This window comes from Apteryx mantelli, chromosome Z, assembly GCF_036417845.1.
Source record: "Apteryx mantelli isolate bAptMan1 chromosome Z, bAptMan1.hap1, whole genome shotgun sequence".
In the NCBI taxonomy this organism is placed as follows: domain Eukaryota; kingdom Metazoa; phylum Chordata; class Aves; order Apterygiformes; family Apterygidae; genus Apteryx; species Apteryx mantelli.
In genome coordinates this window covers 76128271-76149095 of record NC_090020.1, presented here as the reverse complement: position 1 = coordinate 76149095, position 20825 = coordinate 76128271, and the positions used below count along the sequence as shown (strand labels likewise).

General features: G+C 42.5%; 1 protein-coding gene across 1 annotated transcript in view; it reads left to right on the top strand.

Annotated features, from left to right (window-relative positions):
- The window catches only part of UNC13B (unc-13 homolog B), a 106857-nt gene that overhangs the window by 77837 nt on the left and 8195 nt on the right, over window positions 1-20825 (top strand). Inside the window, exons 23-28 of the mRNA XM_067316455.1 lie at window positions 601-689; window positions 3879-4031; window positions 6046-6169; window positions 14100-14156; window positions 18742-18822; window positions 19221-19368. Of these exons, the coding sequence (XP_067172556.1) occupies window positions 601-689; window positions 3879-4031; window positions 6046-6169; window positions 14100-14156; window positions 18742-18822; window positions 19221-19368 (652 nt within the window). The remainder of the gene's footprint in view (window positions 1-600; window positions 690-3878; window positions 4032-6045; window positions 6170-14099; window positions 14157-18741; window positions 18823-19220; window positions 19369-20825) is intronic.

Sequence of the window (20825 nt, the reverse complement as noted above, 5' to 3'; positions counted from 1 at the left end):
TTTTTCTTCTTCTTTTCTTTATATATAAAGTCTCCTCTGAAGAGCTGTATACCAAAAGTTATCTGGATCCTTGCAAGAGGAGAGCTGCATGTGCTCAGTACACATAGCTTAGATTATGCTTTCCAAAAGTGATCAGTGCACAGCAGTTCCTGATGTGATACTTGTGGCCAGATTTGCAAAATAGCTGGGGAGCAGTCTTCTGAGAGCAGTGGCTGGGTCACTCTTAAGTTTGAATACTGATACCAGGGTGGAAGGTGAAATAGCATCTTTCAAGATCATGCATGGAGAAATGCACAAGTAAATAACATCAAGTCTAAAACAGCCAAGTCTCCTTCTGAACTTGAAGTAGCATCAGGAAGAGGACTGTGAGGATATCTGTGGCAAGGGCAAACTCTTACTGCTGTTTGGTCAAGTATCTGTTGATGATCTCACAGCTTCTGTAACAGCAGCAGGCAGTGGAGGAGAGGGTCATAGTGTGCAAAGTCCAGTGGTGAGAGTTCACATGCCTATTAACATCGGCCTCAGCAGTGAACACGAACACTGTGAAGGACAGTAGACTGACCTCTGGGTCCACGCTAAGTTTTCTTCTTTCATCTACAGTTGGACACAGAAGCAAGTGACCATCTCAAAGAGCTCCAGGTGAAGCTGAACAATGTTTTGGATGAGCTGAGTGCAGTGTTTGGTAACAGGTGAGTATAAGTAGGTTCTCAGTCCGTGAAGCATTCCTTTCTGTCATCTAGCCTCATTTGTTGAGGTTAAGAAGAGAAAAGAAACTCATGTCAACTGTATTGCATTTTTCTTTTTATCATGAATTCATGGCTTTTCAAATGCTGAGACCACATAAAGAAGTGAGAAATGTTTTTAGAAGTCTGTTTTCTATATTGCTTTATTTAGAAAGGTAACATGGAGATCTCTCAGCTGTGAAATTTGTTTGAATTACGTAAACTGATTTTTTTTTCTGTAAACAGTGCTTGTCAGTAACTCAATTGCCTGCTCCTTTATTGCTCTGAAAGCAGTTTCCAGCTTAGCATTTATGAAGCGACATTCTTGTTTAAACATTCTGCTCTGAACGTATGAAACAGCTGAGTGATTTCTGATTGTTAAATGAATATTGGAATAAGAGGGAAACGGGTTTAGAATTTGAGACTGACTTGGTCTAATGTTGCAGTGAATGGTGTTTTCCAGTGTTTCAAAGGGAGAAGCTCTTTAAAGAATTGCTGGAGTAATTGTTGGCAATTAAGTTTTATTTCAAAACATGATACCATTTACCTGAGGATAAAAATGAGCTCAACTTTATAATAATTTTGCAGTGAAGCAAAAAGATGTCAATTAAGCAAAATCTAGAAATGGAGGCTTCCCAGCTGATCTTCAGAAATAACCATTTCTCACGATAAACCCCATTCATTTCATGTTGTGCTTTATAACAAGATTAATGCAAGCATGTAGAGTGGTACAACTTAAACATGGGTGAGGGGAACGAAGCAAATTGTACCAACTTAGCTTCCTACAGTCTATAGATTTGCAGCACTTATGACCAAAAATCACTGTGGGATTTGTCAGTGTCTAGATGGATTTCAGCACACAGCGCTAAGTGGGTAGCTCCCGTTGCCACTAATGGATGGCATAGCAAGAAACGGAGAGATTCAAACTGTAACTGATCTGAAACAATAAGGTTCATTATTAGATGGAGGATGAGTGAGAAATCATAATTAGGGGTGAGTATTGTTACCTGACACCTGTCTCCGTGGTGTCACTGCTACAAGACAATTAGGGTTGAATCTTGACATTTGCAAATATAATTTAAAGAGATTATTCAGTATCAGCACACATACCAGGCAGTGTTTTAGAGAGATGTGCCAGCGAGAGATTTAACCAGTCAGAGGGCTCAGCTGCTTCACTTGCTCCTTAACAGTAACAGAGAACGAAAAGCGGAGCTGCAATTTACTGTATGAGCAGGATCTTCTCCTGAAGGATGTAAAAGTGGGAGGTACAACCGATATCCACAGTATTCTGTGCAGGGTCTGCAAGGAGCTGCTCCCACAACACTGTGCACACCTGACACTGCAGATCTCACTTTGCTTCATCTGTGTGAGATAGTTGCACCTGCTGGGAAAGCAGCCCGCATCCCGAGAGTCCGGCCACCTTTGAGCTGAGAGATGATTACGTCTGGACGTGGAAACGTTTTCCACTTTACGGGATTTCTTGGAGAAAAGGAACCCTGAAGGAGTTTACACTTCATGCAAGGCTGATTGCTGTTTTGTTCCTGGAGGCTGTAGGAGGAAAGGGAGGAAATCCTGTAAGAATTAGGGAGCATAAGGCCCTGTCTGACAGCCTAGGTGAGGTTGTCTTTTAACTCACTGTTGCCGAGGATTCCTGTTGAGCTGTACATTTACATGGGCTTCACATTCAGGTGAAACTGTTACCACAGTAACTGATTTACCAGTTTTCATCATTGGTGACAATTTTACCTTTGATTATTTTTTATCTTTTAAGAAATGCTGTTATTTTTCTTCCCCCAGCTGGAGGTTTACAGTGTCTTGAAGCAGGATCCCACAACTGATGCCGTATTTGGGAGAAATGTGGGGTAGGATTAGCCTGTAACAGAACAAGGACTGTTGGCAGTGCAGAAAATTCCCGGTGCTATTTTTCTCTAGCACACCCGATGTGGCTTATGTCTCTGGCTAAGCTGTTGTAGCCACAACTGGCTGCTGCAAGCCCTCCTCTGCTAAAAATAGGGACAGTGGAAATGGAGGCTGTGTGTGGAGAGAGCTCTTATGTCTATGTGGAATTGCAGTGAGAGGCAGGTTAGAAGTGAGCAAGGAGGATCATGAGGCCGAAGGCTGCAATGCAGGAAAGGAAAGAGGTGATGAGTGGGGGAAAGAAGGGTAGAGCAACAGGGCGGTAGCAGGGGGAAGGCGTTTGCTCAGAGGGGTGCTTCCTGATCCATGCATGTCTTGGTGATTCACACAATAGAAGCTCAGGCCACTTGCACAGACATGAAGCTGGCTTCCAAAGCTGGGTTCCTGCTCTAAAGTCTTTACCCTAGTTCCTAGCACCGGTTTCACTTCACGGTTTCAAACCTCTGTGCCATTAGTAGATCACTAAATGTCACTTGTAATGCCTATTGTTAGTAATTGTTCTTTTAAATGTCAAAGCATTTCCCTTTATTCACTGAATGGGTAGGCTGACACCTCTGCTGTGGTATTCATCATATCTAACCGTTGTATTATTTCATTTTAAATCTCTTAGCAATAAGAAATGGAAAGGTAACTGCACTTTAATGGTTTGCAAGTCACATTACGGGGTTGCTGCTCATTATATAGCTAAGCCCCACATCCAGTTCTGATATTTCGGTATAACGCAGACTGTATGACAGTGGACTGGTTTCAGTCTGTATCTGCCTTCAGGCTGTCTCTGTGATTTTGAAGGCTTGGCCTGTGGAAGGTCATAGCCAGGTTACTGCTGATGGACTCTTACGTGCTTGGAGTGGTGCATGCATCATACCATTGTTCCATGATCTCTATGATATAACGCTGTGTGTAGAAGGCAAAGATATGCAAGGCTTTGAGCTAAGAATAGCTGCATTTCTAGAAAACAACAAAGGATCATTTCTCTTTGCAAGCTGAAAGAACAAACTCCTCTGAAGTGTGAGTGTGTCTGTGTTCCCAGGTGGTGGGCTGTCTGTGGATGATGTACATAAGGAACTGGATAGCATGTCCCTTTATAATGAACACTGTAAGGAAATAAGCAGAAAATCTCAGGGAGGAAGAATGTATAACTGAGTGCACAGTTTATGGGCTTGAAATGTTTTACCTTATGTACTAGAGGTGAGATCTGTGCCACAAATAATCTTGTTTTTGCTTCTCTTACCTGTCCAGCTTTCAGACTCGTATCGATGAGTGTGTCAAGCAAATGTCTGATATCCTCTGTCAAGTGAAAGGAACAGGAAATGTTCCTGCTAATGCCAGAAACACTGTGGCACAAGATGCAGATAATGTCCTGAGGCCATTGATGGATTTTCTGGATGGAAAGTAAGAGTGTGTTCGGATATGTCTCATACATGCAGTGCATCAAATTGGGAACAGGGCGGGGAAGGAAAAATAGCTCCGTGTTCTTGGGTGGTTCCTGAAATGTGCAGCCTCTGAATTCTCAGGTAGAGTTAATGTCTTTTCTTCCCAAATCTGCCTCTCCCCAAGCCATGGATCATGTATTTCTTCCACTTTCCTTCAATGCCACAATTCAATCCCAATTCTCCCTTCCTCCCTCTGGCAATTATAGATATCAGCAAAGCACACTTGCTAATCAGGTACTGGGAAGATGATGAGGCACACAGTAAATTATAAGTTTACTAGCTACAGGTTTCTGCTGTACAAATTGCACTGTAACGCACTGTAGCCAATTAGCAAACATACTGCAAAACATACTCACATACCGAATACATATGCTACTCAGTATCCCAGTATCTCATGTTCAGCTTGTGTGTTCTTGCCATAGCGAGTGCTGTTCTGACTAGCAAATAAGCTTTTGCACTAGGTGAGGTACATTTCCGCACATCCAGCTTGAATCAACTGAACTATAGATCCATTGTTTTAATTAACTGTTGCCATTAATGCTATGCAGCATTATTCAGCTGTACAGGGACATTTTGCTGCTAATTGCACATAATTCTTATGATCAGCTAAACCTTTATCTACAAAGTGATACAGTTCTTAGTTACTGTAGAAATTAATTTTCTTGATGATACACAGCAGTCCTTTATTTTGAAAGGTGTAGCCAGCAATTTTAATGATAAATGCTATGAGAGAAGTGAAGGCTATTTAAAAGTCTGAGAAATAGTTTCTTTGCTTGCTTTCTGTACTTGGTCTTTCCATCTTTCTTTCAAGTCACCATGTAGCAAGTGACTCTTTGCAGCAATCAATACATCTAGGACCTGTCTCATTTCTTTAAGCATTTTCTATGCATGCCTTTGCTAATCCTGAAAAGCTACCTTCTTTTGTATCATTGGAAAATTGGGGTGCTGTGAGCTTTTCATCCAGCTGCAGAGCAAGTCATTTTGAGGATGATAATCTGAGCCTGGGTTATTTTCTTCACGCCTTTATGGAAGAAAAGTCTTTTTTTAATGACTCCTGCATCCTACACACATCGCATCAGTCCTGCCCCTGTTCAGTTTTATTCACTTACTGTCTAACCAGCAATGGGAAAATAAGAAATTTGGGAGATGATGTTACGCAATGTGGAAGAGTTGGCTATTGCCTGTGCGCTACTACTGGCTGTAGAATTCCTGTTCCATAGCTCTCCCAATGTGGTTAGCAAATAACACTGGAAAGGACTATGGGACCTTGAAGATGGGTCTATTATTTCTTAGCCTTTTTGGTAGCCTGTACAATAGTAAAGGAGGAATAAATAGGGAGATAAAGCAGAACTGCTTTATGTAAAAGGGAGTAAACATATGGCAGGTGCTTGCTGGTGAAGGCAATTGCAACAAAGTGCAGAGAAATCCAAGAAATGCCTTGATGTGGTTCTAGAAGTGGTTTGTTAAGGAACTTCAGCAACTATCAGAAGTTGTGCATTTGCAGGAACGTCTGCATAACAGTCTAGGAAGTATTAATTTAGGAAGTCAACTAAGATCATCCCTTCAAGCTTAAAACCATTTTTCTATATTTGTTTATGACTTTCTCCTGTATACTTTGTACACCCTATACTGCAGGAAGTATCTTCTTAAAAAGGAACCAGTATAATAGTAACTGATCTTATCTGGGATATCCCAGCTACCATAATTCAGTGATATCTTCTGTGATCCCCAGGTCAATAAACAGAAATGATTGAGGTCAGAAATGTCAAGAACGCATTTTGACCAAATGCCATTAGTGCTAGAGCTCCAAGGATGAAAATGGGCTGCACTGTACGAAAGGGGAAGATTTTTCCCATAAAACAATCATTAGGAGAAACTGTTTTGGATGGGGCGCTGATTCTCACATACACATCTCCTTTCTCCTTGCAAATTGCATTTCTGGTACTTACTGTGTTCTTGCTCTCTCCCTGCAGCCTGACACTATTTGCAACTGTGTGTGAAAAGACAGTGTTGAAACGGGTGCTGAAAGAGCTCTGGAGGGTGGTAATGAATACCATGGAGAAGCTGATTGTGCTGCCTCCTCTTACAGACCATACGGTAAAGCATTTTCTCCTTCCTGACTCATAACAGAAAGTGTTACGGTTTCCTGCGTAACTTAACTCCTTGACCAACTGAGTCTTCTGTCCAGATAAATCAGTCTGCGTGTTAGCCTGCTCTGGGAAGGAAAGAGGTGTCTGTAACCTAGCAAAATAAGAAAGCAGCTCTATTAGTTTCAAGGTTTCAAGCTCTATTTGTTTCAAGGTTTATTTCAAAGGTTGCAAGATATAGAGCACATACTGTAGAAGCACAGCAATCCAAAATCCGTGATCCAAAAGTAGTGGCTGTCAAGAATATCAGATTACATTGATTAGGAATGGCAATCCTTTACAGAAAGTGTGTCTATGAGATTATCTGGCAGTTAGTGTTGGCTTCATGGTGTTAGATCAACACCTGCAAACTCTTTTGCCTAATTATTGTCATCTTATTAGTCACGTGTCTCTCTGTATACATGTGGTTAATTTGGGTTTGCTTTTTAATGACCCCGAGGCTTTAATATTAGTTAGGGCTATCATGGCTTCTGTGTCTCTGGTGTTGGGGAGTTGGAAACATGTCCAGATAGTTTGCCTTCAAAGGCAGCCTTTTATATAATTGTTCAGCTTCATGGACATGCTCAATGAATGTGTGTCATGAGATGTTTTTGACATTTTAACAATGGCAAATTACCTCTTTCCTAAGTTTGAGAAACCACAGAAGCTGATTAAATGTAAGTCACGTATGTCCAACTGCTCTGGGGGATGACACACAGTTTGTAGGTGGTGTGAAGTCTGGGCTATAACCTTATTATTTGGAGATGATCCAGAACTTCTTTTCATGGCTGCGTTGGAGTGGACTAGTGGCTAATTTCTGCTGATGTATTTTATCCTAGTAGTGGGTAGAACAGTAGTGGTTTTCACTATCCAGCAGCTGCCTACATATATTGAGTGGATTTCTTGGGTTGTAGTGTATAGAAGTGTATAGAAAAGCAATGCAAACTTGCAACTTCCACTACATATTCCTTGCTTTGAGAGAGGGAAGGTCTTTGTCTCTGGCCTTGATGATGATAACTTTAAGTAGAGCTGCTGAGACCCAGTGTGCTGTCATACCTACTAATGAGCATGAGGCACAAATTTGCTGGATGCTACTTGCTCTGAGCTCAGATTTAGAGCTGTTTTCCTTTGAACTTATAAAGGAGAAAAAAACCCTAATTTTAAAAGAGGTTGGAATTTATATCCCTTTGCTGAACTTCTATAAGAAAGAGTCTTTGGGGAGAAATGCTAAAATTATCATGCAAGAGTAGCGTTATCATGACCCCTTAAGAATGGAAGCAGTGAGATCAAGGGCCTCAGAGAGAACCAGGGAGGAGCTGCTTGGGCTTTATACTTGCTGATTTTGAATTTTAAAGGCGGAGTAGGAGGGTGCTTCAGTGCTTATATCATGAGGAAGGCAATAACTGTGTTCAGACAGTTCTCCCAGCCTGCAGGATGTTGCTGTAAGCCACTCTTTTTTTTTTTTGGGGGGGGGGTGTTTTGTTCTTTTTTTACAAGTAGTTTCATGTTGCCATCACTTCAGTTTCAAACTGAGAGACTCTTTTTGTGCAGTGATGCACACCCTCAGTTTTCCAAGATAATGTGAAATGATCATAGCTGGATTTTTAGCTATCCGATCAATTGTATCATAGTGAGAAGGCTGAACTAGTCTGACCTGGAAAAAGAGTAGCTGTTTCAGGAAGGCTTCAGAAGATTGTGGACGAAGCAATGAATGAAATGGCCCCTTCTGCAGTCCCTGAGCAGGGACCTGTGGTGAGGCTAGATGGGCTACAGGGATGAAACCCTGCTCACAAGGTGAGAGTCAGTTATCCCCTCAGACATGGTGCTGTATTCTGTTACCACCAGATCTTCATCACCCTGGTAGTGAAGGCTGGCAGGACTGCAGCTCTGGGCCAGCAGTGTAGACAAAAGCTGGACTTTCTCTTTGCTGTTCTGCTTCTCTGCTGTGCATCTCTATGTATTTTACTTCCTCATAAAGGATGGAACATAATACTCAGAAGCAGCCCCAGGCACCGTAATTCACTTTCTTCCCTGCCCTCAGCAAGAGAAGGCCCTAGCTGTACCCTGTGCATGTTTGAAAGATGTTGGATGAGGTTTTCCCTCCTAAAACTCCTCTGCAGCTCTTAAGAAGTAGGAGATACTCATGGTAGAAGACAGTCCCTTTTATGTTTGGAATGATTTTTTTCTCCCTTTTCTGTAAACTTACTAGAGGTGTAAAAGTATTTTTAACGGTGGTTATGGAAAGCATAAGCAGTCAGAAGTTTCTCTACTGGGAGCACAGAAGAGCATTTAACTCATCATGACCTTGTCACTGCACAGTGCTTTACTGCCTGTTATACTCCGGACTGATTTATTCCACTTGAATTAGCTCAGCCTGTATTACACAGGGAAGAAAATCTGATCTCTCCCCTTTCATTCTCTGCTGCTTCTGGAGAGTTTTTTGTAGGGGGGGGATTCAGATGAGAGATCACAGGCAGCTACTGCCCGTGGACGCTGTAATGGGAAAGGGGCAGTTTTATAGCCTCACACTGCAAGGACCTGAGCTGCCTATGTCCTAATAACTCTCTCAAATGACTGGCTTCTACCTCTCTAAGCTCTGACTGCTCGTGGATTGTGAGATTAATAGCAACATGATCTCCAGTAATTCACAGAGCAGTTCACACATCACTAGTTTTAAGTAAAGATCAACATTTAATTAATACTCTGTGTTTTGGATGAGTGGATATGCAAACATAGCTCTCTGGGAATTCTTATTTTGGGGCTCAGTGCACATCACTTGGGCATATTAGCAGGACTAGATATACTTTTCCTTCTCTCCCTCCCTACTTAGAGCAAAACTCCAGCCTTTCATCAGTGGCTGGTCAGGTCAGTGAAGAGTTGCTTAATTTACACACACGATTCCTCTGAAGCCTCTCCTTTGTTTATTTTGTGTGGTACACAGCAGCCCATTTACATGAGGCTCCATTCATGCTTGCTCCTGCTGTGCTTTTCTCTATTGGCAGACTTTTCTCCACTAAATGAGAACATAGTGCAAGTTAGAAACAAAATGTTCTTCAAGCTGCAGATAGATTTTTACATGTGATTTCTTGACGGGTTGTTCTTCAGCATCTTCTGTGAGTTATTCTGTGGTGCAGGAGAGTGTTGCTCTGAGAGGTTTTCTGAAACCTTTTTTAACTTGTGGGTAGCTTAAATGCATTCTCTCTCCTGTGATAGCTAGAAGTGGAAAAGTCCAAGGCTTCCCTGTGGTGGGGAGAGGGAGCTGTCCTAACCTTGAGTAAAATGCTCTACTTTGTCTGCATGAGTCCTGCTAGAAGGTCTGTGAACTGCACACGTGCCCAGATCTCTGTACCAAGAGGAAATTCTTTTCCCTTTTTTATTCCTATTTTAAAACCTATCTTCTCAGTGTTTAATACACCCCAACACCTCAAAAAGTCTGATTTTAAAGGGTAGTAGCTAATGTTCCCTGATGATAAAGTTTTTAAAATGAACTTAAATGTTGCTAATAAACGATCAGCTCTCATGTTGTTGAATCTGGGAGGAAAAAAGGAACCAGGAAAGGAAAATGCAATACCAGTTAAAACTTCCTTGCATTAGTATGACTTAAAAAAATAACCCTGAGTAATAGTAAGTTTTCCAAAAAGACTGGAATTCGAAAGACTTGCAGTAGGCTTTTGTTTCTTAACTTTGTGTACTCAGTGATAGGACAATTAAGCTATGAGGGCTTCAGCCTCTTGGAATAAAAATCAGCACAGTTCTATTGGCTTCTAGCAATTAGACTTGTCAGCTGATGATCCTTCTCTGGATGCTTTTCCTGGGAAAAATCCAGTCAAAGCTTTAATAGTGAATTCAAAATCTCTGTGCTGCAGACTATAGATGTTTCTGAATATTCCTGTTTCCAAAAAGTTCACAAAGATAAATGAATTTCTTGAAAGAACTAGGAAAACCAGCACTGTTTAAGGTTTGTCCCTTTTCCACCTGTTTGTCACAGAGCTAAGTAGAAACATTCCCTGTTAAGGTCTTAATTTCCCCCCATCTTTCATCTTTGACATTTTAATCAATTCTATTCTGGGTGTTTTTTCTTCTTCTCAAGAACTATCTGATATTCAACTATAGTTGGTTTTATTCTGAAGTGGTGCACATAGAATAAATGCTGCCTGTAGAGCTTTGTGGTATGTTTTCCATGAATAAATAACTTTCTGAGGATGTATAGCAACTTGTTTACAAGAATGCCATTTGGCAGAGAAAGGAACTATCCAGATTTTCATTAGGCATTACCAGCATTGATGACAAACTCTGTATAACAGTGCAATAACTTCTGCTTGCAGGCATGTTCACAGAGATTGGCACTGATTGATGAGGATTTTCTTAGCGGGCAAGAAGAGCTGAAGAGCAGTTATCTGAGCAACTTTGTTCCATGAAGCGTATCAAGTCACTGGCAATTGCTCAGTGTTACAGACCTGCCCTGCTAAGAAGCCTGCGGCAGGGAGGCTACGTGCCTTGGATAGTTAATGTTGTTGTTCAAATGTGTATCAAAAAAATTCCAAAGGAGGCTGAAAATACTGAAGCAAGAGACATTAATATTAGTGTATTTTGAAGCTGCTCATCTAGCATTTTTGTAACTTGGACTTTGAAAAAACTTTTTTCTTCCTGCTTGGTCAACAGGCATGAAAACCTTAAGTTTTAAAACCCGTTAATCAAACAAGTTCCGTGATCAATCATAGAGAAGGGCAGCAGCATTCACTGCTTGGTACCAGACCATTGAGTGCTGCCATGTCCCTCCAACCATGTCCCATGTGGTGGATTAAATGATGTGGCCTACAGTGAAATATCTTTGCTGCTCCTGTTGTGCAGTCATGCCCCACCTTGTTTGCTGAAAATATGGAGAATTTTTGTATTCTTTCAGTTTAGAGGGTTGTATTTTATCACTGCTGAGCCTACCCGTGAGAACTGGAGCTCCCAGTCTCATTTCAAAAGCCTTCCTTTATGGATATCTTGCCCTTGCCTGCATTTATCGAGAGCCTCTGTTCACCTATGGAGTCAATAATGATCGTGATCTGTATTGATTTCTATTCAACAAGCATAAAAGGCTGAGGAAAGGTGAGGGCTAAGTGGTGGTTATGGACAGAGCAAATCAGGAGGTTGTCCACAATTTCAGGTCACAGAGGAGGTTGTCCACAATTTCAGGTCAGAGTGTTTCAGCTTGAGCAATTTCAGAAACTGGCAAAATTAAGGAAAAAGTGTCTAATCAAAGAATGCAGGCCTGGACTGCTGTTGAAATGCTCAGGAGGGTGTCTAGCTCCGTCTTTCTAGTGTTACTGCTGCGAGCTGTTTGCCTGGGCTTTTCTTCTGTAAAAGGGTACTTGCTACTTTTAGTGACAGGTATAAAGATGCATTTTTGCTCAGAGGGAACGGATCAGTGGAACTGATGATGTTAGTTTAATCCTAGACAGAAATGAATGATTTTAACAACAATTTATGCAGTAGAACCTCATTCCCAGGGTCTCCTCTGGAAATACATATACGGGGTAGTTCCTGCCCCACAGAGCGCTGACTTAAAAAGCAACGAATGAACAAATACTGAAGAAGTAAATGAAACAAACTGACTACCATAGGTAGGAGCAAAGGACAGTATTATAATTTTGGTGTTACATCATACTTCGTTACTGTTTGAGAGGGCTTGTTCATGGCAGTTGTGGTTAAGTAGGAGGGTGAAGGACTTTGAGATAAGGAAGGGTAGTAGGTGAGAGAGAGGAGGACTGTGGAAAGGAGAAACTATGCTTTGGATTTACTGGAAACCTTTGGGGAAATGTGGCCCTTACGGAGACAGCAGTCCCAAAAGATGATGAGCTTTACCTTCTCCCAGGTGTTTTCCTGAGGAAAACGGGCCATACTGGCAAGTGCCACCCACCAGCATGTCCATCTGTTTCTGAAAGCTTATTTGTCTGGCCTTCCCCCGGCCCTTCTCAGCTGGTAGCTGTGATGGCATTTCCATATGCTTTTCACACTACCCCCTAACGATTGATTACAAGTCATGAGAGCTGAAAGTCATCTTTGAGAGGACAGCTCTCCTGACCTGCCTATAGCTTTCCTAAAGAGAAAAAAAAATGGTAGTGATACCTTAATTGAAGAAGAGTGGTTACCTGGATCTATAAGTCTTAGTCCTATAGCCCAAATCTGACCAGCCTGAGAGGACTGGAGTGGAGAGCAGAAGTTTCATAATGTGATAGATACACTATTCACAGCCAGAATTACAACAGACTGTGATTTTATTGAGTGGAATAACGGGCACTTGTGACAGTTTAAAGAAAAAGGCAAGAACAGATGAATGGCAAGAATAGAGTGAAGTGGAAAAAAATAAATTCCAGCATACCCCATAAAGCATCTGTGGGAGGAGAGGCTGGAGAACTGTATTGGTTGCTTTTATCTTTCTAATTTAATTGTGGACTTAAGTCCCCAGGCAAAAGGAGTATTATACAACAGAGGAATGCTGTGGGGGGGAAAAAGAAAAATATCTTTACGTTATCACCATTGCAGGGAGAGTATGTAAAAATCCATTCTACTAGAGTGCAAGCTGCTCGAAGCAAGATTTCTTGCCACTGGGATTTATTCCCCTCCCTGTCATACAGCATCAGTAAGGCTCAGTGTGGAAAGAAGAGCCACCACCAAGGTTTCTGAGATCTAAAGAAGTTGCTATAACATCCACTGGACTTAGTTTGCCAATCTGTTGCCTGAGAACTACTCAGACCCAGTTTTGTTTCTGACCAATGTATGCTTACCCCTACCACATTCACTGTGCTCTACTTCTGTAGGAAGATTGTCATCAGCTGGGTGATCTCTGCTTTGGCCAGTCTTACAGTATCGCTGTGTTCATGTGTATCTAGACTTGACTTGAAATTCAGAGGACCTCTTGGAGATGAAACCAATATGCCGCCTTCACGCCCAGCCTGTGCAACCTATTTGAAGGGGCATCCTGTTTAAATGGTGGCCTCTGTAAGCAAGAGCAAGCCAGTTAGCAGAATATTGTGATCTAAAGTAGGTCTGGATGTGGAATACACAGAAATTCACGACAGGCTGACCATGAGCCAGCAATGTGCCCTTGTGGCCAAGAAGTCCAATGGTATCCTGGGGTGCATCAGGAAGAGTGTTGCCAGCAGGTCGAGGGAGGTGATTCTCCCCCTCTACTCAGCCCTGGTGAGGCCACATCTGGAGTACTGCGTCCAGTTCTGGGCTCCCCAGTACAAGAGGGATGTGGCACTACTGGAGCAAGTCCAGCGAAGGGCCACAAAGATGATTAGGGGACTGGAGCATCTCTCTTGTGAGGAAAGGCTGAGAGAGCTGGGCCTGTTTAGCTTGGAGAAGAGAAGGCTGAGAGGAGATCTTATCAACGTGTACAAGTATCTGAAGGGAGGGTGTCGAGAGGATGGGGCCAGACTCTTTTCAGTGGTGCCCAGCGACAGGACGCGAGGCAATGGGCACAAACTGAAACACAGACAGTTCCATCTGAACATGAGGAAAAACTTCTTTACTGTGAGGGTGACAGAGCACTGGAACAGGTTGCCCAGAGAGGTGGTGGAGTCTCCTTCTCTGGAGATATTCAAAATCCACCTGGATGCAGTCCTGTGCAATGTGCTCTAGGTGACCCTGCTTGAGCAGGGGGTTTGGGCTGGATGATCTCCAGAGGTCCCTTCCAACCTCAGCCATTCTGTGATTCTGTGAAAGGCCAGGTTTTTCACTAGGTAATGAACTGGCAAGGAGTCAAGTTGTTGTGACTGGCCTTGGGGGTTGTTATGTAAAGTTGTTATATCTGTGAACCGACCTGACGTGCTCAAAGGAAAAAGATGCAAAGCTTGTTTATAATCTTTTCTTTTTTCCCTCTCTTCTTTTGTAACTTGCAATCGTAGGGTACACAGTTGATTTTCAGTGCTGCTAAGGAACTGGGACACTTGTCAAAGTTGAAGGTATTGTTGTTGTGCATGGCTTGTGTTAGCGTCCTTTTGTGTAAGCATGAAAGTGTAATAGTGCATAATGTGTCTTGTGCTTCCAGTATTTTGTGGCTGTGTGCAATTATAGAGAATGTGTGCTTTGAAATGCTGCTAACATTAATATTGTGCTTAAATTAGCTGTTAAATTTTCCTGTGAATTTAATCAGCTGAGTACTTTATATATTCAGTAGAAATAGCTATTTGGTTTTTTTTATATCATTCTAAAATGAAAAAGTAAAGGTCTCAATATCTGGCCAGTGGCTCTGCATCCCATGTGTAAAAGGGAGTCCCTTGTGTCATCTTTTTGTAGAAGTCATTACTAATGCTCCTGATAATGAGATATCAGTAGAAAAGTCTATTTTGCTAGCTATTGATCAGGGAATTAGATGCACTGTTACAAAAATAACTGTTGCTTCTGGAGAGGCGCCTGTGTCTGTAAATTCCTACTGCGTGGGCTCTCTTTACAGGCAAGCTGGCATTTAGCATGAAGGCTATGTTGATGTGTTTTGACAGTGCATGACGTGACAGTGCATGACACGAGCATTACTAAGTGCACGCCACCTCATCGTAAACCAATCAAGCTTTAATTCACTGGTCACGACAGGAATGGTATGAAAATAGTGATGCCTTACAACATTCAAATTGCACTATGCTGTGGTTTGAATTGTGCTACAAAAAACATTTTTTGTAAGAGGAGGTTTAGATCGGAAGAGTCACAAGGCACAAATGATGCTGGAAGGAAGACCAATGTGAATGTGAACGCTGTCTAAGAAGGTGGCCAGGGAATTTTTCCCATGGCAAAGGGCATTCTCCTAAGTGATTAGTGCAATTTCAAAATACTTCTGTCTTTTTCCATGAAATCCTTTTGTCTCGTGCACTTATTACAGTTGTCTTTATACAGCTATCTGTTTCCCTTGCTTGGCAGACACATTTTACATGTATATGTTTATGAGCCAGCACAGTATGCAATCATATAAGGTAGTACTTGTTAGAAATCCGAGTAGTAATCTGAATATGCAGGTGCTTTCATTAGATGTACATGCTTTTCTACAGTTACATTTTAAGGCTGTAATATAACAGTTAACAGCGACAACATAAACCCTTCAAGTGTGGCTCCCGAGGAGGATAGGTGTCATCTCCGGTCACTTGTGCTGGAGGATCACCCCATGCACTCCCGCAGCCAGGCTGGCCTCTCTGCTGACGTGGTGGCTTCAGAGGAATGTGCCACCTCCACAGTTTCCTGCGTTTACAATGCTCCATATCACTTCAGCAGAGACTTTTGGGAGAAATGGGGAAAGTTGTAGCCAGACTGGGAGAGCGGAAGCTGGACCACAGTTCTCAAATTACCCCCTTTTCCTGGCAATATCCTCTTCCCATTTTAAAAACAGCCGTGAGTACTCAACATTTGGAGGTGGAAAAGTCATTCCTCCTTTCTGCATGCACTTCTGGCATCAAAGGGGGAGAGCTCTGTGAATTTGCTCCATTAGTCTTCCCAGGTCACAAGGGTAACAGTTTGTGTACAAGTGACTTCAGTTGCTGTAAATTCCCTGGATTCTTTGATGCAGTCAGTGACATTCACTGTTATCTTTTACTTCCTCCATATTTTCCCTTTACTGGAATTTCTGAAGATATACAAGGCGCCTCTTACCAGGAATGAGTTGGAAGCTTTGCCTGTGCCCCTTTGCACTGGTCAGAGAAAGGCCATCCCTCAGCAACAGCATGTCTTCAGTTCACTTTCTGTGAGGCCTATCTTTGGTAACTTTGGACTGCATTTTTAGAAATGCACATAATCATGCAAATCAGGCAAGCCTTGGTGAGTGTTTAAGGCTTTATTTGCATATCCACATATAAAATTACAGCAGTGCAGGTACATGGGATTTTTATATCTGGCAAGTGAGCTGTACACAAGTGTGAATGCACTCTGCCACCTGTATTCTGGAAACTTTTAGTTCAGGCAGATGGTGTGAACCATCACTGCATCCAAATGAGATCTTCCAGAAGAATAAAGGTGTTACAAGAGTGTAAATTGTTTGTGTTTGTGTAAATGTCATGGATTTCTTGCCCTTTTGTACAGGCATATACAAACTAACAGGAAAAGCATGGGTGACTAGCTCTTCAGAGCCCCTCTCCTGTGCATCTTACAGCTAAAAATCTGGAAAAATTATGGCATGCATTTTAAGCCTCTGTTTGTCTTAAACAGAACAAGGGGAAAAAGAGCCCTAGTGAGTGAGATCAGTCAGCTGAACAACTGAGGCTGACAGACCTGACGAGCACAGGCTCTTGTCATGGTGACAAGTCAATTTTGCTATGTATTTTAAAATGCTGGGAAAACCACCCGTGAGACTGGCACTTTGGTGCCACGTATCTGCCTCTTGTTTATTATCAAACCCTGTCTGCTCAGTTTGCTTAAGCGAAATTGGGCTGTTGCCGCTGTTTGCCCTGCGGAGCCAGGAATGAGTAGAAGCAGGGAGCAGCCGCCTCTTCTCCCTTGCATTGCTTCTGGAGTAATCAGCTGAGCTCTAACTGCAAAGTTTTTCCAAGAGCACCTCTGTAGCATACAAGAATGAATATGTGAGACCAGGAAAAGATTTTGACTTTGTCTGCTCGACGTTACTTAATTATTTCTTTGATGTAAGTATTTGTAGCTTGCTCCTGGCTCACAATCTGGGAAACGCAGGGTAGCACTTTGTGCAGCCCTTTATAGGAGCAGTGTGTGGGATGAGCAGCGGGCAGGTACACGGGGGAATGGCAGTCGTGGGCTCCTTTGGGTGTAGGTGCAAGCGTTACCAGTCCAGTCACTTGGCTATTTTTACATAACGTGTTGAAGTAAATGGCACTGGGAAACTCTCTTAGGAAGCAGTGACATGTTGCTCTGCTTTGATAGCATGGACACAGTCAGGCTGGGTGACAGCTCAGTTAGGGGGCGAATGAGCTCTTTTGGTGTTTAGGAAAAAAATGCTGACCTGCTTTCTATTGCAGCATGGGGGGATCTGGCTGGCAGACGTAGAAAGTCGTTTCAGCAGACATGAAAGTCACTCTGCCCGGGGGGCACGGCTACCCTGACTAAATAGTCTTCTCCCGTGAATGTGGCCTTGGGCTCTGGCTGATTGTGGTGCTTAATCTCAGACTGTCAGACCGAGAAAGAATGGTTTGCCCTCTGTGTACTGAAGCGTGAAGCCACATCATCGTCAATTGAATTACTCCCAGCTCACGCAAAGAGGGAGGAGAGCTATTGCTCCCCTAAGGAAAGCTTGTCACAATAGAAGATACTTTACAGCTTACAGAATAGTGTGCCACCGCAATGAGCTTCCCAGACCAGGAACAGTTGGAGTGGAGGAAAAAGAAGAGTTAAGGCATGTTTATATTACTCAAGAAAGCACAGTGCAAACTTGTCTGAAGTACTGCTGACTTGAGCAGCTTCTTCTGTATATGTTAATGCAACACTGTGCAAAGATACTAGCTAGATGTCTCTGAGAAGCATGCTGATTTACCTAGCACTGCTCCTAGACTGCAGGAAGCCTCATCTCCATCAGGCTGGAGGAGATGGATCATGATAGATAACAAGTGGAACAACCCCAAATGATGCAGGCTGCAAGACAGCCAACAGGTCTATCAGTGTGAAATGCACACGTGAACTAGCTAGGCATGCTTCACTCAAAGATGATTTAGTGGATGTGTCCCCTGGAAAGTATCTCTTATCAGAGGCTGCGCCACATTTATAGCAGGCGTAAGTAGCCTGCGTCTGATTTTCCTGCATCATCTTCACGAATGTCTCTGTGCCCAGGCTGCAGCCAGCTGGCCTGACCCTCAAGCAGCTCAGTTAGTCTGGATTTGTGCAAACCTACTTCCTAAAATGTGCCAATTTTCCTTAAGACCTAGACTCAGCGTCAAAGAGCTTAGTGAAATCACAAAGGATGATGCATCCCTGTGGCCTGGTAAGAGTCTAACAGGGGTATGCTCCAACTGCAAGAAAGAGAAATTTCCCAAAGGATAGCTGTGTCTCTGGTATTTAGAGGTGGCGATCCTTAACGGGAACATCTTTTTCTTTTAACAAAGGTATTTTCTAGAGCATGTTGTTTGTTTTCTCCCATTACACTAATGATGTGATGAAGTAGTGACCTTTGTAGATGGAAGAATTAAATCTGTAAAAACATCGAACAATTTTGCCCAATTTGTGGTTCACAGAATTCATTGCTTTGGGTGGTGCTTCAACAGTTTTGTTGTGATGGTTCTAGGATGACAGGAGTAGCATGCAGGCTTCTGTCTGAGTTTTCTGAGCGACAAACTGTGATTTTAAAATGTCATTTGTTATCTTCGTCCAGTTCCTTTCTGTGTTTTTCTCTTTTTTGCCTACAAGAAACAGAGGAATTGTGTTTGTTTTCCAGTTCAGCTGTAATAAATGATGGCTCTGAAAGACTCCATTAAGTGTTCCTTAAACAGCTGAATTAACACTGTGGCCACGTAGCCACAGCATGAATCCAGAGAAAGATGTGATGCTGGCGACTCCTTTTCCTTTAGTCTCTAACAACATACTGATATCATATATAATGGTTGTTTGCAGGATCATATGGTGAGAGAAGAAACTAGGAGTCTCACTCCAAAGCAGTGTGCTGTTTTGGATCTCGCACTGGATACTATCAAAGTAAGTGGTTCCACTTCTGTCTCTGTCCTTCCTTTGCTCCATCCCCAAATGCTGTTTGGGAGGATAGTGCCTGTCCCAGTTTAGGAAACACCAGCAATCTGTTGCTGCTCTTACAGCAATAAAGGCGCCAAGTGAGCCGTACTGCCACGTTTGTGTAAACCTGAACAGGCTCAAGTGACTGGCACATGCTTGGAGCCAACGTATTTATATTTAAGAGTTTGGGGAGAAGAAAGCCATGAGTAGGCAGTATTAGCTGATCTACTAAGAGCGGGATTTCCAGTGTAGAAGCTGTTTTTTGGCATTTTTTGCTCTTTCCATTCCATCTGCAAAACATCACAGTAAGTGTTGGTTGCTGATTACAATTCTTTAACATTTTTCCTTGCTCTTTTTACTCTTAGCAATATTTTCATGCTGGTGGGAATGGTCTGAAGAAAACCTTCTTGGAGAAAAGTCCAGACCTGCAGTCACTTCGGTATGCGCTCTCTCTCTACACTCAGACCACAGACACTCTCATCAAAACCTTTGTCCAGACTCAGACAGCTCAGGGTAAGACTCTTTTTCTGCTGTTGGCAAAGTTGAATGGAGTTAACCACTCTGTTCATAATTGCTCTGTCTTATTCTGCCAGTTTGCAGAGCACTTTTGGCAGTAATGTTTCTAGAAACATGACAGTTGAGAACTTTTGAAACTGGGAAGGAGGGAAAAGGGATTATTTCCTGCTCGCCATTTACATTTTGAGAGCACGGAAATATGTGAAATATAAATCCTGAGGGTTGTGTGGTCTTTTTTCCTCAATGCTCATTGAACAGTCACATTTCATGAATTAATGTGCGTGGGTGACTTAGAAGTGAAATTTGAAGTTATTGTACTGAGACTTGCACAGTGGTGTGGGAGACAATTTCGGCAAAACATCGCTGCAGAAACTAGTTGGTGCCAATGTCACAGGCCAGTTTCCAGCAGTTCATGCAGCTCTGACTAATGCTGATTGACAGCAATGCTGTGAGTCATAGGGCTACATGCTGCCTTTAAAGGGAACAGTCTTCAATGAGAGTAACACAAGCACTGTTTTGTGTGCAGCCAGTATTGGATGCTAGCTAGATGATTGCAGATCTTAAGTATTGAAAGAAAATATTCACTACCACAACATTTTAGTAAGCTGCTGGAATGGGTCACTGGAGTTGTTTGGTAGCTCTCTGGGAAGTCAGGGTGCTGTTTCACTGATTCGGAAATGGTAAATAGTTAATTGTCTCTATCTTCCATTGCTTTCATGGAAATATCTCTGGATTCTTGCACAGAATAATTTGATCTGTAGTCAGGGACTTTCACTGGCTGACTTCTTGGATTGGCTGAATCTTGCTAATCTCAGGAGGGGGATACAAATGTTATTATAGGCTAGGTAGAAAGTAGAAACTGATGATTTAAGATTTCAGGCTGTTTAAATGCAAGTCTGGGGGCTGGGTGATGGAGCTACTACATTTCACCAGAAAAAGTCGTAAGACTCCATGAGTAGGTCTTTCTGCCACCTTTTTGCTTGGAGTCCTGTTTCTTTCAGTCCTTCCAAACCCACAGCAGCTGGCGACCCCACAGGCCATACTAACTCTGCCGGTGTACTGCCACACCGAGCACTGGAAACAAGCGGAAAGCTAATGCCCTTTTCCCTGGTGTGTGAATGAGACTACTTGATAGTGGCATTCCCCAAACATTGGAGAAAGTACTGGGAATTCTGGGGATTTGGAGACTGAACCATCTCTGTCTTTAGCAGCACGATGTTTTTTTCCTTAGGATGAAACATACTGGGTTTAAACACTTAACTAAAGAGACAGTACCTGCATTTGAGAAAATAGTCCTATGACTGTAGGTCCCAGTAGAGCAATGATGACATCCAGTGGCCAGAAAGGTCAAACACCGCTATATCCACAAGTGACTAAAGTTAGAATTAAACTCTAGCTTTAGGATATAAGATGCACTTGTTATGAGTTAGCAATTATGTCTCATAACTGACTGA